At 41.7% G+C, this 14,824-nt stretch overlaps 1 protein-coding gene across 1 annotated transcript; it reads right to left on the bottom strand.

The window, feature by feature from the left end:
• Window positions 1-1,524: 1,524 nt before the first annotated feature.
• Window positions 1,525-14,796, bottom strand: QPCT (glutaminyl-peptide cyclotransferase). Its single transcript, XM_035322890.1, has 7 exons — window positions 14,626-14,796; window positions 11,504-11,650; window positions 9,071-9,352; window positions 6,543-6,719; window positions 5,543-5,642; window positions 4,946-5,062; window positions 1,525-2,274 (listed from the first exon to the last, which is right to left on the bottom strand). Exons 1-7 carry the CDS (start codon window positions 14,725-14,727, stop codon window positions 2,126-2,128), a joined length of 1,074 nt encoding a protein of 357 aa, XP_035178781.1. The 5' UTR covers window positions 14,728-14,796; the 3' UTR covers window positions 1,525-2,125.
• Window positions 14,797-14,824: the final 28 nt, after the last annotated feature.

The following is a 14,824-nucleotide window of genomic DNA, read 5'->3' as shown; positions in this document are numbered from 1 at the left end:
TCACTTGTAGGTAAATGTATCAGGCGTTAGAGAATGAGGGCTGCACGCTTAAGTTTGTTGTGACAAACTGTGTTGTCCTGATATAAAAGGAGTTAAAGCTTGTACTACAATGTAAGTAACTAATGCAGTATGTTTCTTTTTTCCAGCTTTACCCATTAAGTAATTGCTCTTGAGTTCGTTCTGTTCTGTTCCTTTCCCCCAGGTAATAACCACACGCACATTTAGGAGGACTGTGACAAGCCAGCGACAGCCTCTTAAGGGCTGGTGGATTGATTTTTTTTTTTTTCTGTTTTTATTTTTATTACTTGACTGAAATGTGACAAATCCTGCTGATTTACATAACTTTACTTGAAATCCCTCTAGTGATTTCTGTCTCCTGCTGCCACCATCCAAGAGGGAAGATGATTTTTAACATAAAGCCTCTCTGAATTCTGAACTGATTACCTGTACTGTGCGTGCCACGATCCTGCAGATGCACTTAGTGATACACACTGTTGAAACTGAAAGTGGAAGAGATACAGGTCCTAATCTTGTCACTTGTCTTTCCTGGGTATTTTATCAAATGTCTGGACTGCTTCCTACCTGCTTTTTCTTCTTTGGTGTAGTAGCAGTGAGGACCTGTCTTGTATCACATCTTTACTGATGAAGAACTTCAGGTTCTTGTGCTTTTGGGGCTTTAGATTCGTAGTCACATGGGTACTGGGCTGATGTACATTTTACTGTGTACAACTGTGTACATTCCACAGTTGTAAATGCAGTTTAATTTTTTGAAATGAACGACAGATCATTTAAATTGCTAAGATGATGACCCTTCCCTCTTCTAAAAATTATAGCTATGTGTCTCTTTAAGAAAACCGTTCCTAGGGCTCAAATGTAGTTGAGAGGGCCCTCTTTCTGTCCAAAAAAATGAAAAGGTAAAATAAAAATGCCCTTGTTTTTTTTTTTGAGAGAGACACCAAATATTACAGCAACCTGTGTCTCATTGAATTAAGTTAACAACTCAGGAGTACTGCATGCTCAGGAGTTAGAAGTTTCTGACAAAATTGGCATGCTGGACAATTAATTTAAATTACATGGTTCACTTATGGTTTCAACTAATTCAATATTAAGTGTTCAAAAATTTAGGCTTTCCCCAGTTATAACAACCCTCTGATCCCATGTTTCATAATGAGGCCTATTTTAAGTTAACATTCAAATAGTTGAAGAACCAGAGTGGTAGCGCACATTGTACATGCCTAAAGAATTTTTCAAAGTTTGAAGTGCCATAAGAGTGCGTGTCTAAAAACAGAATAGGCTGCACTAACTTGATTAACGTTTCTGCATATAGCCATTCTGCTACCTTTGTCTGCAGGAACTCAGTGACTTACACTGCTCAGAGCATTCAAACTACAGAGATAGTAATTTAGAATGTTATTCTCACAGGCAGAAGTAGAGGAGAATAAGATAGCAAAGAGTTCGAGTAGCTTTGATGCAGTTACACAAATGTACAGTAATATTGATCTGAAAAGAAACAAATCTGAGCGATTTTTAGAATTTTTCTACTTCAGAGGTTTTATGCACAATAGAAACATTTCTCACAAATGGTAAAATGGGAAAACAAAATGCATTTTAGTCTTGTCTTGAGCAACAAAAACATTGTTTCATTTTCAGGCTGTCATGTAATATTACAATTTAACAAATTTGTGTTGTATTGTTTTAATGTGATTTCTGCCTCTTTTAACAGTGTTATAAATTTCTATTGCTGAAGATTGTAGAAGTTGGTTGCACATTGTTGGTTTATTTTTTTTTTAAGTAGCTACACATGTCGGGAGGCGTTTCCTACTGAGATCTTAATATGTGACATAAAAACAGTTATAACAATGTGGGAAGATTCTGGGGCTTTGTTTATTCGGAGGTAAGACATGGAAAGACCAAATCCTTTCCAGGCTGCAACTAGTTCTTTTTTAATGCTATCTTTTATTTGTTTATATGGAACACTGAGCCAGGAACAACTGAATCAGTAATCAGTCTAGCAGAAAGTATCACCATATTTTCCTTCGCTTTAGTGTTCTCTGATGTAATTAAATGGCAAAAGTGAAGGTGGGCACACAGCATTTAAAATGGAGCACGATTTGTTGCCAATGTCTCATTGCAGGTGTAGGTATTCTAGCACAAACACTTGCAGGATTTTGCTGAGATTGTCGACAGTGGTTTTGTCAAGGTTTTCTTCAGTGTCCTCCATGGTATGCCATACTTGAGGAAAAGGAGATGGAATCAGATGTAGGACTGGAACCCCTATGAGGAAAACAGCGAAAGTGGGAGAAAAAATACTGCAGGAATTCTGTTAATCAAATTGATACATCACCAATTAATGATATTCAGGTAACTACTCAATGCGCTTACCTTAGAGAGGAATGTGTCATTGCAGTTTGCTTTTACAATCTCTTTTTTGAACCCTGTGACTGCAGCCCATCTGACTGTGTGCTTCCTAAAATAGATAGTACCCTCCTTTCCCTCAATTACTTTTTCTCCTTTTTCATAAGGCACGTGTAGCTAATAGTTTTACTGTGATATCTGCCCTGTGGTTTTTTATTGTAAGATTCCGTGTATTGTAGTTGTGTCTAGTAGCTAGAGAAAGGCAAAGAAACCACTGCAGCTCCACAAACCCCAAACTGATTACCATGTTCTCATGCCAATGTTAGGACTGAGCACCTTTTTGAAGCAGTTTTCAGTCCTCTCCAGAAGTGGTAAATCAGGATTACTGTGTTTTTCCCCTTGAAAGTAGAACCACTATTATCCTCAGATAAAAGAATTTACACGTTAAAGGATCTGTAACACTGTATATACATATAAAAAGTCACTGATACGTTGACACATGATGCAATTTTTCTGTAAAAGTTGTTAAATCAATCTTCTGTTTCCTGATCCTTCTTTGGGGGCAGTGGTGGAGCATTGTTTGTCTCCAGCCTCTTTCCTGTTTACTGCTTTTCCTCTCTTGTTTTTCAGCCACGCACCACAGAGGAATATTTTATTCACCAGGCATTGTTTATGTTATTAGAAAAGGTTTTGAGGTGTAGTCCTGTATCAGCTTCCCTCGTGTAGTTTTTTTGATATCCCTGTACATGTATGTGTGAGCTGTGTAGATTTCATTGGTCCCAGGCCCTGCCTTGCTGTGAAAAATGAAAGACTGGAGCTGAAGAGACAAGGAGTGAGAGACAGTAAGCGAGGTGTGGCTGCTCTCGTGCCTGCTTCCAGAGCTGCGTGCACATTTTGCATTGCTCAGAAGTTACAGTGCGTAAGCAATGGTAAAATTAAGGACTGGCTAAGAAGGGATCTCCCTCCTGTCCTAGGTAGATACATTCTGTACTGAACTAATGTCATGCTCCTTTTTGCTTAACCCTTCTCTAGCAATATGACTCTTGTAGTCCTTGCTGTATGTTGGGAAGTTTCAGCTAGAAGAACACACTGTATCCAGTACCCTTCTTTGGCCCACATTATTTCCGAAGTTGCTGTACTGGGTGCTTGTGCTGGGGAGATCAAATTGATGTCTTGCACTTGGACAAGTGCTTTAGTCACTGACCTGTAGTGGGGCAGCACTAGTACAACCGCTTTCCCTCTCTTTGCATCCGAAGAGAAAAGAACGAATGTAGAGTCAGAGGGCTGTAGTGTAGGTGTCTGCCAGGAGACGTGCTCAGGTAGGAAATTCCAGTTCCAGGTTTGTGCCTAATGCCAGGAGGGATTTCAGGCAGGAGGCCTTTGCTCTTCCTGCTGACTACTATAAGCACCTTTCCCACCCCTCAAGCTTTCAAGTTATCAATTCTTTTTCAGGCTTTCAAGTTGTGAAATCTCAGTTTGCTATAGGGAGTGAGGATGTCTGATCTGAATACAGGAGTTTTTGCAGCAGTCAGTGCCTTCAGATTTAAACAGGTAGTTGTGAACATTAATGTAAATTTAACAAAAGGTCTTTAGAGATTGTTGTAGTCTTTGAATCACAGAATTTCTAGGTTGGAAGAGACCTCAAGATCATCAAGTCCAACCTCTAACCTAACACTAACAGTCCCCACTAAACCATATCCCTAAGCTCTACATCAAAACGTCTTTTGAAGACTTCCAGGGATGGTGACTCCACCACCTCCCTGGGCAGCCTGTTCCAATGCCTCACAACCCTTTCAGTAAAGAAGCTCTTCCTAACATCTAACCTAAAACTCCCCTGGCGTAACTTTAGCCCATTCCCCCTCGTCCTGTCACCAGGCACGTGGGAGAACAGGCCAACCCCCACCTCTCTACAGCCTCCTTTAAGGTATCTGTAGAGAGCGATAAGGTCGCCCCTGAGCCTCCTCTTCTCCAGGCTGAATAAGCCCAGCTCCTTCAGCCGCTCCTCGTAGGACTTGTTCTCCAGGCCCCTCACCAGCTTCGTAGCCCTTCTTTGGACCCGCTCAAGCACCTCGATGTCCTTCTTGTAGCGAGGGGCCCAAAACTGAACGCAGTACTCGAGGTGCGGCCTCACCAGAGCCGAGTACAGGGGGACGATCACCTCCCTAGCCCTGCTGGTCACACTGTTTCTGATACAAGCCAGGAAGCCAGGATGAAGATGTGAAGTGCCTCACTGCTTTTAGAAACAGTAACTAGCCCTAACTGGCCAGTAACTGGCATCATGTAGCATGCAGTGATATCTATACTATTGGGTCAGAGTTACCCATTTCTGTACTGGTGACAGAAATTGCCGGTATTTTTGTGCCCTTGGAGCTGTGCTCTTGCAAAATGATGAAGGGCATGTTTTATCTCTGTTTTTGCTCTGCTATATTTTTCAAAACAGTGACTCTTGACCCTCGTAATGTTGGATTTGGAAGCTTCAACGTGGAGCAAGTAAGCTTGAAAAACAGGTTCATGTGCACATGCTTATTTACTAAATGGAGCATTTGTTACTGAACTTATATTTTTAAAGCGGTATTAGAGCTGCCAGTACCTCTTAATAAAAATGGAACGTGGTCATCTTCAACCAAGCCTCGATGTAAATTATTCTGGAAGTACTGCCTCTCAGCAAGGTGATTCTTCAACAGATTCATGCCGTGTAGCTTTTCCTCTGAAATTCACAATGAAAGCGGCTGTTAGGGTTTTTGGACGATGTGAGGCATATTAGCACATGTGGATTATTTTTCCTCTCACATGGAAGCTTTTTCTTTCAAAGAAGAAAAAGGAGTTGGGGACTCTTTTTCGCATTTGTTTAGTACTTAGAAGACCTCAAGACTGGTGGTATTGCCATCATTTTACGGAACTGAGAAGTGAAACAGAAGTGAAGCAGTTTCCAAGAAACAAAGTGGCAATAAGCAGTAGAATCTGTTTCGTGGCTTCCAAGTGACTGTGAGTCTTACTCATTTATTAATTAAACCTGCATGAAGATTTCAGTATTTCAGATGCACCAAATTTAACATTTACATTATTAAATATTGTAACTTTAAACCAAAAATGTAATTTAAAAAATCTAATTTACATGGTTTCATTCTTTACAAAAATACAGGCTAAGTTTTCAAATTTTGTCAAGAGCCCATGCCCCTCTCCTTACCAATTGCTTGAAGCCTCTGAAACCATCGGATAGTGTTTGGAAAATAATTGGGAAAGACTGGGTTTGGTGCACCAATTAAATCCAGTAGTACAAGCAGGTCCTACAGAGGAAAGAATCTTTAATACAGAATTCTTTACATTGCTCCGCCACCAGCAGCATCAGTGAAACCTCGTGGTTCCTGTACTGGTTGGTCATGACTTGGTCTTTGGCAAGAGCTAGAGATCTGGCTTTTCTACCGTGGTGCTTGAGAAGAACTCGTTAGCAGAACCTGACTCAAAGCTAATGCTCTTGATGTCTTTCCAAGGAGGGAAAAGGAAAAAAAAAATAAAAAGGAGGAGTGTTTCTCTGTTCCTCATTCTGAAACAGGCTGTACTGCTTTCTTTCAGTCTGTGTTTCATCCCTTTAAAAGAAAAGCTATGGTAGGTGGGGAGAAAAAAAGAGGAAATTGCTTCTTCCCTGGAGAACAACAAAGTCTGTCAAGGGAAAGACATTTTATGAGTCACGAGATACGGTGACAGAAGGAAAGTGTCTCAGCAATGAGCTGGGAAAGCAGAAGGCAGCAGGGAGAGGGGAGGAGACAACAAAATGTTTGTAGGAATCAAAAGGCAACACAGAGTTTATTGTAGCTTAGCTCTGAGCGGTCTGAAACCAAGGCTGAATGTGGGGAGATTTTTCAAAGACTCTAAAGTTCTGTGCTCTTTCCTAATCACTTAGAATGATCTCCCTTTGAAGGCGATGGGTATCCTAGTTTATATTCCAATAAATCTGTGTATTTTGATTTTTTAAAAACTGATACTTGCATGGAGAAGGTCTAAGTGGATCCACCTGAAAAAGCCTTGCCATTTCTGTATTTTATCGTCTCCTAAATTTCCCACAAGTTTACTTCTGTTAATTTTAGTGAGGTTCATGGTTTTCTTAGGAGTTTGGCCAGTTATTTCCAAATTAAATATCAAAGAATTGGAACTTACTATTACTCGTTACGTAGGTGAAGGGCACTTACCATGCCCTGGAGCTGATTTGTGGTTGTTGAACCAGGTGGATGTGGAGTAGATACCATCTTCTGAGCCAAGTGTTGAGACCCATAGAGGGAATCAGAAGGGGACCACTGGACAAAAGCTTCTTCACCATCAAAAAAAATAAGCTGAAGTGAAAGGTCTGGTCTTGATGTTGAGCTGGTCTGTTGGAGGAAGTTAAAAATAGCAAAACTGATTCTGGCTAGAGCATTAAGTAAAGGACAAATGCTGTAGTTGTAAAAGCTGCATCTGTGCAGGTATATTTTCAGGGCACCGTATGCAAGGCCTCCTATGGCTGGTAAACACCTTATAGTGGTAGTGACCATTATTATTTATCTAGCACAGTGGCACGTCTCCAGCTTGGTATGAAATTAGGTTCCGGTTAAAAGTTTAATTTCTGACTTTAGTGGACGTGAGCTGAGTATGTTGAGACAGATTTGCGAAACCAGGTAGCCAAAACCCCATTTCAGATAACGGGGGAGACATGTCAGCAGCAACACCTGATGTGAGTGCTGATATTACATGACTGTGCCACAAAGGAATATTTCTGCTATAGTTTTGCATCAGTGGAGGTGGATTACGTAAAGTGTGTTTCACTGAGGGACAAAGAGCAGTTAGTCGTGAAAAGAATGATCGTTTCTCTTCCTTCAGTGGGACTTGCAACCATGTAGGTAACTTTACCCTAAAACCAAAGCACAGACAGTGGAATGGATACACCCTTCCTCTTCAGCAACCAAAAATAGCACAGTAATGGAAACTGTTGAGAATATATATGATTATTTAAGGTCATAAAGGAGGCATCTGTGTGAAATTTCTTCTCGATGTAGGAGCCTTTTTTCCCCTCTATTTACCAACTGAAGCCTTGTTTGCTCTGGCAGCATTTCTTAATAATCAACAGCATGGCTAAACCCAGTTCAGTTCCAGTACGTGAACAGTTTCAGGAACTGTAGTCTTGGCAGCTGCCATGAATATTTTAATCCCTTTATGAATTAATTTTACTTCTAGTGAAACTGCATGATGTGGTTAAAAAGGTGGGGTTGCTGGCAACGGCCGTGTCCTGTATGGGCTACACCTCCCAGCGCGCTGGAGCTGATCCAATACAAACAATAGAGGAAAACCTCTATAAAATGTTGCTCACGTAGGCAAGATGATTATTGATTATGTTACAGTAATGTATGGATTTTTCTAATGGCACTGCCTTCTTGTTGCCCTTTGTCCTTTGTGCTGGATGGAGCACCTTTGATACCAGTTGTTTTGCATTACATTTTGGAGCAGACTGCATTAATGCCATTTGAATTTTAGAAAGCAGTAGCTTTAATTATTATTACTGCTCAGCACGTTGCCAGGTCTAGAGGTATTTTTGCCCTTTAATTTTAAATTTACTCTATATAATTGGAGAAACATCAGGGTAAAGATCACGGTTTCAAGTCAAAATATAAATAGATTTGGCTGAAAACATAACAAGGTCTGTTATGCTGCTATGAGCAGAGCGAAAAGGTCATAGCTAATGTATTAAGCAGATGGATCCCAAAGTGTATTTTGTTGAAGGAGTGTACAAACGATGGCCTGTGTGAAGTCATTAGATTGCCTTTTTGTCAGGTGCTGTCATCTTACGTGATGAAACAATCAAGAAACGATGTATTAGTTGCCAAAAAAAAAAAAAAAGTCCTTAAATCAGTGTACAGGTTGTTCCATAAATAACCAGGCAAATTGATGCTAAATGAAGCTGCTTCTAAATGGAAGCTTACACGTGTATTACAGGAGTGCTTCATTCTGTGACTAAAAACCATGGCATATTCTTAATCTTCCTTAATCTTTCTTAATGCTTAAATAATGTCAGAAGGTACCAAATCAGTTTCTGGAAGCAACGGAAGACAGGTAACCGTAATACTAGAGCTGAGTGTATTCCAGTGCTTCGTAAAGCATTTGAGAAAACTTTCCCTGTGAAAGCTCTTCTTGGTGTTTGGGAATTACTCCTCTGTAAATAGTAAATACGGAACCAGTAGATGGCACTCATGAGTGCGTGAAATAGCTTGCAAAGCTCGTAGGATCAACAGATTGTTGTGCCCAGCAGTGACAGAGCTTTGAAGCAAATTTTCCTACGTTAAGAGACGGATAATGTGATATTGTCACTTGCATTGTTAAATGCAAGATTCCAAAATAAATAAAACATTGGTACTGGATATGACAGGACCTTCTTGGTAGGAGTCTGTGGCTTCCCATGTACAAAGTAGGGTTGTATCTAACTCTATGAAACTTGCATTATTCACTTATAAATTGTTTTCATATAGTGTATATTAGATATGTATTGGATAGTCACACATTCCATATGAAGTTTTAGTGTGCCGATTTACTCTATAGTAGTAATAGGTGCAGGTCTCTGTTCAGTTCTTCTGACAGGACTTTTACTATAGGCACAGTGGTCAGAGAATCAGCCACAGACTGAAGGAGAGGACATGGAAATGCCTTCAGGTCTATTGCTATTGCAAAACCAAATGAAAATGAAACAAACTACCTTGATTGCTTGAAGCTTGTTATCCAGGGCCCGTGCCAGCTCCAATATCATAGCACAAGGCACAGCTGAATCAGTTGCTCCTACAAACACCCTCCCATGCCATTGCGGTGCAAAGAATTTTGAGTCGTAGTGGCAAGCGAGTACCAGGTGGCGTTTTGCAGAGGGGTTGAGAGTACTGATAATATTTGAAAAGGTTTGATATCCATACGGTGTGTATCTCTGAAATGTATCTTCTTCAATTTCCCAACCAGCCTGTAACCTTTGAAGACGGTGCTTGATGTGCTGCGATTAAAAAAAAAAAAAAAAAAAAAAATAGCAGTAGCTAATTAATCATAGAGGCACTTAAGTTTATTTCTGTAAGCTCTGATAGGTGAATTTTATGGGGAAAAAAAATTAATGTCACTGTATAAAATAAGCACCATCTTTGCTACCTTAGCCTACCCTCTGACTGGCTCGCTTGCTTTTCATCTCTCCATTTTCTCTCTTGTATTTGGAATCTGAGAGTTCTAAACGATTGCCCATCCATGTGACATGTTGAGATCTCCCTCTCTGAAGACTCCAAGCTACTCTTTTCCAGGTCTAACCAGGACAGATTTGAGGTTTGCCTATTCAAATCTAAATTCACTTCTGTCCTTAAGTGTCAAGCATGGCTGCAGAGAACTTGTGGCTATTTTGACAATTACTATGTATAGATACCATAGCAGTATAAATAAAACGGTGGTTTAATTTTTTTTAACTTCTATGAGAAATCTGCCATTCAAGTGCCCTAAGCTGTTTACAAGGCTATGAAAGGCAGTCTGATTCCTGTAAACTAAGGGATGAATGAAGCATTTCAAATGTTTAAAGATGAAATAGTTAATAAAACTGAAGACCGTAAATCTGTATGAGAGATCACTCATTTTAGGTAACTCCCTACCTTAAGAGAATACCTCTAACTACGCAGCTATACTTAGTACAGAGTTCTGGCTAACTCTTGTTAGAGGGCCATCGCTGTTGAGCAACTTATTTTTATGGGTCCCCAGAGTGCTTCTTCAAGGCAGATTCCTCTCTCTCTAAATAAACATTCACAAAAGCCTCTAAGGGGAAAAAAGAAAATAGACTTTGAAGACTTGTCCTGTTCTTAGTGAAGCAAGTGGGAACGTTGCCATAACTTTTGTGCTGGAACAAACTTCCATTTTGCTTGTGGTCACCTTCCAAAAGCTTTTATGGCATTGTATGGTCTATCCACTATCTGTAGGCAGAGCAAAGGACTTCTGTTATGGATTAAGAGGAATATGTAAGCCTGGGTGAAGTTCCCAGTGTGGTCTATTCGTGACTGGAACTAGCCCTCTCCCTTAAAGGAATCTGATACTTTTTCTGTCTTCACAAAGAAATATCATCCATTGCATATTCTGTTGTGTTTTTTTCTTTGGTGGAGGTCTAGTTTAGTGTAGGCTGTTACCTTGTAACAAGATGATCTTTTTTTGAACCTCATTTTTGGTTTTCTAGCCTAGACTGTCCTGTTTTTTGTTTTGTTTTTCTTACTTTTTCCCCTTTCATTTGGCTGCCTTCCAGGGTATCACTAAGGAAACCACAGAACTAAATCTATAGACACACAGAGCATTAAAAATCTGCATTTTTCCAGTCTACCAGTTGCAGAGTGGCAAATGAACTTGTAGTTTGGGCTGTCTTGGAGCTGTTGAGTCACTGCTTAGAGGGTAGATGAAGGTTAGTGAGATGTTGCAAGCACTTTCAAGTAAACTCAGCTGTGCCAGCCTCTTAGTCTCCTGACTGACTGATGTAATTCAGAGTGGGCATGGTACACATGACAGCTTGGTCATGTTAAATCCCTGTGGCTCAAGCACAACGTGCTGGAGATCTTACCAGCTTGGGGCCAGGTGCAGTGTATCTATGTCAGCCCAGCATGAACACACAGCTGTTCTTGGGCCAACAGGGCTAGCGCTGTGCATTATTGTGTTGACCATCGAGGCTGCCTCCCAGCGTGGGCCTCTCTGATCCCTTTTAATGTCTTGACATCCAGCCAAGGGCAGTGTGACAGCACAGGACTGCTTCAGAAAAAGAGTGCTGTGGGGGGAAGTCATTTATTTCATCCCGAGCAGGGTTCCAGGTGTTTGAACCAGTGACCAAACTCCTGCTCGTGTAAGGGAAAAGACAAGCATCATGTTGTATTTTGGTTACCAAAGTATCTGGGGCAAGCTTTTAAATTTAAAATAACATATTTACCGTAAAGTTAAAAACAGATTTTCTTTCACCTTGCGATGCAGCCCTAGGAAGTAACATCAGCTGAAGCGCAAGCTGTGTCTTGTAGGCACTGCATGGTCTAGCCTAGAACAATGATAATGTTCATCCCGTGTCCCTTCTGTGGTCACTGAAGGCTCTAGCTGAACATAAGTAATAGGTGTTCGCAGAGGTTTTCAGAAACTGTTGTCTTACCTGCCGTACGGCGTAGTTTCCTGGTGATCCTGAGTACCTTTCTATCAGGATGGGGCGCAAATCATTCTCCCACATTTCAGAAACATCGGTGTTTTCTGTAACTTTTTGAATAGCATCAGAATGTAAAATTTTTGGTTGGTGGGAATACTGGGGAAGGAAGAAGAAGGAAAGATTGCTATGACTGTTATGAGACTTTAAACATTTTTTCTTCAGAATTTCATCAAGTAATACTTTAGTATATAGGGCTTTTTCATTTACTGACAATAAAGTTATTTAAGAAAAAGCTTTTTTGACAAAAAAAAATGGCTTTTTTAAGTTCTGTGGCTTTTCTATATTCAGTTTCCATGTAAAATATACTGGTATTAAAAACAGGAGAAATTTTTAGCTACTAGCAATACAAATTCAACCCCTAGCTGGGTTCTCTTTTCTGGTATCGTAATTCTATTTATTCTACAGTCATGCCTTCAACCATGTCACCTTCAAATAAGGTTTCCTTTGGGACAGACGTGATGAGCTTTATGTTAGTAGCAATAATATTTAGCTTTGTGGCCTGTCTACATTATGGGGTGCATTACTGCTAAGAAATGCATAAGCTACCTTAAGACCATGTAAAAAATAAAATCCCCTTCCTTTCCCACTTACCCATGTGCATCATTTCACAGTGGTCTGGAATGACTGAAACTCATTTATTACCTGGTCAGCAAGTGTCATGACCTTGAAATCTTCTGCAAGTCTGTATAATAACCTTTTATCTTAATTACCCTGACAGATAAATGGTAAATATTGTCTTTAAAAGTGTTTTTTGTTTGTTTGTTTTTGTTGGTTTGTTTTTGCTTTTTTTTTTTTTGGTCTCGCTATTGGTAATTTTCCTACTTGATTTGTCTATGCTGGGCAAAGCAAGCGCCAGCACAGATATTTTCTAGACTTCACTGTAAACATTTAATTCGACCCTTCTCTCCTTCCCTGGCTGTTATCTATGTGAGGCGCTTTCCATCTCAGTTTTCTGGTGAAATCAAGTGGGGGGGAGGGGGGCACACAAAGATACTGAGTCCTAAAATGCCAAATTTCAATATAGTGTTTAAGTGCAAAACTGAATTTTAAGGCTATAAGGACACTACATTTTAGGATTTGCAGTTAACGTTTTTAATGCTAACAGATTTAGAAATGGGCTAAAAAGATAACATTTCATCAGATATATTTCATCAGATACACTTCTACGAGTTTTCAGATGGATAAAATGTTTCAATTTTTGAAAGACTAAAAGTTTAATATAGCAGAATTTACACCAATGTAGACAAGGCACAGATGAGAAAGTGACAGAACTGTTCTGTTTAGGAGAGAGAAAATCTACAACGACAGACTTCAGAAGTGTGGGAGGACAAATTTAGTTACAGATGTTCTGAAAATATACCTCCATTTGAATAAGTGAAGGGCTTGAAGAGAATGCTGAATCATGTCTAGCCTGTAGTGCAGTAGAGCATGCCTGCTGCTTGTGGCCATGGAATCGCTTTGCAAAGAAACATTGTTATTGAAGTACAAATGTATGAAAACACTTCAGAAGAGAAGAAACAATTTGCGTTCCTTATAACGGAAATCTGCTCAAATTTGGGAATCAAAAGGAATTGCAAAGGTGGTCACGAAAAAAAAGCGTAACAGAATGAGATCTGTAAGTGGCTCATTCCTTAGGGTTGCTCGATCCGTATTTCCTCCATGGCCATGGCAGGGAGGCAGAGCAGTGTGTTTACGGCACAGTTACCATTAAACCTTTTGTACTAAGCAGCATAAAACTGCAAGACTTCTACTTCTTCTAGCAGCCCATGCTTGTCTTGCTGATTTTGGTACGTTTCTGCTCAATGCCAATGGAAGTTTGTTTCTAAGACCTTGTAAGTTTAGACCCAATTCCTCCTCCTCAGCAAGCCACAGGAGCAGGAGGGAACGGTCTGTATGCTCTTAAGGCTTTCAGCTTCTGGCTCATACTTCCCCTAAGGGAGAAGGAGAAAAAGTTGTCAAGGGACAAGAATTTGATGAGAAAGAGGAAGTGGTTCTTGGTTAGTGTCTGCAAGGGCAGAGGAGTTCAGCTGCTATGGTTCTGCGGTTAGATGGCATTACATCATTAGCAAGCAGATTGCCTGGCTGGAAAGGAATGAGGTAAAGAGTGCATTTGTGTGGGTTAAGGGGGCTGAAGAAAGAAGCACCAGGGCTATGTATATATATATTCTTGTGTATATTATAGGCATATAGATTCTACATATGAGGCAGATGTTATATATAGAGATGACGCGACTAGAAAAGAATTACAAAGTTTCTCTTGATTTCTTTATTTTTCTTCCAAAAACCACCCACCAACCCTTCACTGAATGGCATCACAGAGAAAATGGATCAATGACTAAGCGGAGGTGAGTGGAAATGTATGAAGGAAGTTTCCTTTCACCCGTTTGTCCTGGCCTCCGATTTAGGGGTGAAGGGATGCTGCCTTGGGGTGGTAGAGCTGTGCCAGTTCTGGGTGAACGCTGGGTTCAGCTCTTAGAAGAGCCACCTGAGGATGGGCCCCAAGGGGGGTTTTCCATTTTGGAATGGCGAACGTTTCCATTAAATGAAATCCGCCATTCTATGGTCGGCTGTGTCCCTCGTGATTTGGTTCATTAAGATCTATGCCAGTGTTTCGTAATCAGGCACTATGAGTTGTCACATGGAGAAAGTAGTAGAGGTTTTACTGCTGTTGATTGTTCCTTTAGCATTAGATTTAGACTGTTTTTCTCACGGGTTCAGACCCCGTGATAGATGCAGGAGAGCCCGGCATGGCCCCACGCGATGCTGCCCTCCCCTCTCCTCGCAAACCAGCTCGCGGTAGCCACCGGCACCCTCCCTGATCCTTTCTCCTCACTAACGGGGGGCGGATGGAGGACGGGCCCCCCGTTTCCCGACGGCCGTGTGGGGCCGGCTCCCCAGGGGCTGCCCCTCAGCCTCCCGCCCAGCCGCCCCCTGCCCCCGGCGGCGGCCATGAGCGGGGGGCGGGCGGGCGCCATCTCCCCTCACACCTGCGCCCGCCCTGCCCGCCCCGGCGGCGGGACCCGTGAGGGGGGTCCCTGGCTGAGGGGAGGGAAGGCGGAGGTGAAACCCACCTTGAGCAGCGTCCAGCCCGCTCCGCTCTCCCGCCCCTGCGCCGGGGGAAGCCAGGAGGCGGCGGCGGCGGCCAGGCACAGCGCCCCGGCCAGCCCCGCCATCCCGCTCCTGCCGTCCGGGCCGGAGGAGAAGGGGCAGTGCTGCGGCGGGCGGGGAGGGGACGGAGGAAAGGGGAGGAGGAGGAGGAGGAGGAAGGAG

The sequence above is a fragment of the Oxyura jamaicensis genome, chromosome 3, assembly GCF_011077185.1.
Source record: "Oxyura jamaicensis isolate SHBP4307 breed ruddy duck chromosome 3, BPBGC_Ojam_1.0, whole genome shotgun sequence".
NCBI lineage: Eukaryota > Metazoa > Chordata > Aves > Anseriformes > Anatidae > Oxyura > Oxyura jamaicensis.
The sequence above is the reverse complement of the archived record's forward strand: the minus strand, read 5'-3'. Positions and strand labels throughout refer to the sequence as shown.

What these genes read in the sequence shown, in the direction of transcription:
- QPCT (XM_035322890.1), bottom strand. Translation starts at nt 14,727, where the DNA reads ATGGCGGGGCTGGCCGGGGCGCTGTGCCTGGCCGCCGCCGCCGCCTCC. An exon ending in CGGGCTGGACGCTGCTCAAG is followed by an intron (nt 11,651 to 14,625) that starts GTGGGTTTCACC and finishes TTCCTTCCCCAG; the next exon opens with TATTCCCACCAACCAAAAAT. An exon ending in GAAACTACGCCGTACGGCAG is followed by an intron (nt 9,353 to 11,503) that starts GTAAGACAACAG and finishes TTTTAATCGCAG; the next exon opens with CACATCAAGCACCGTCTTCA.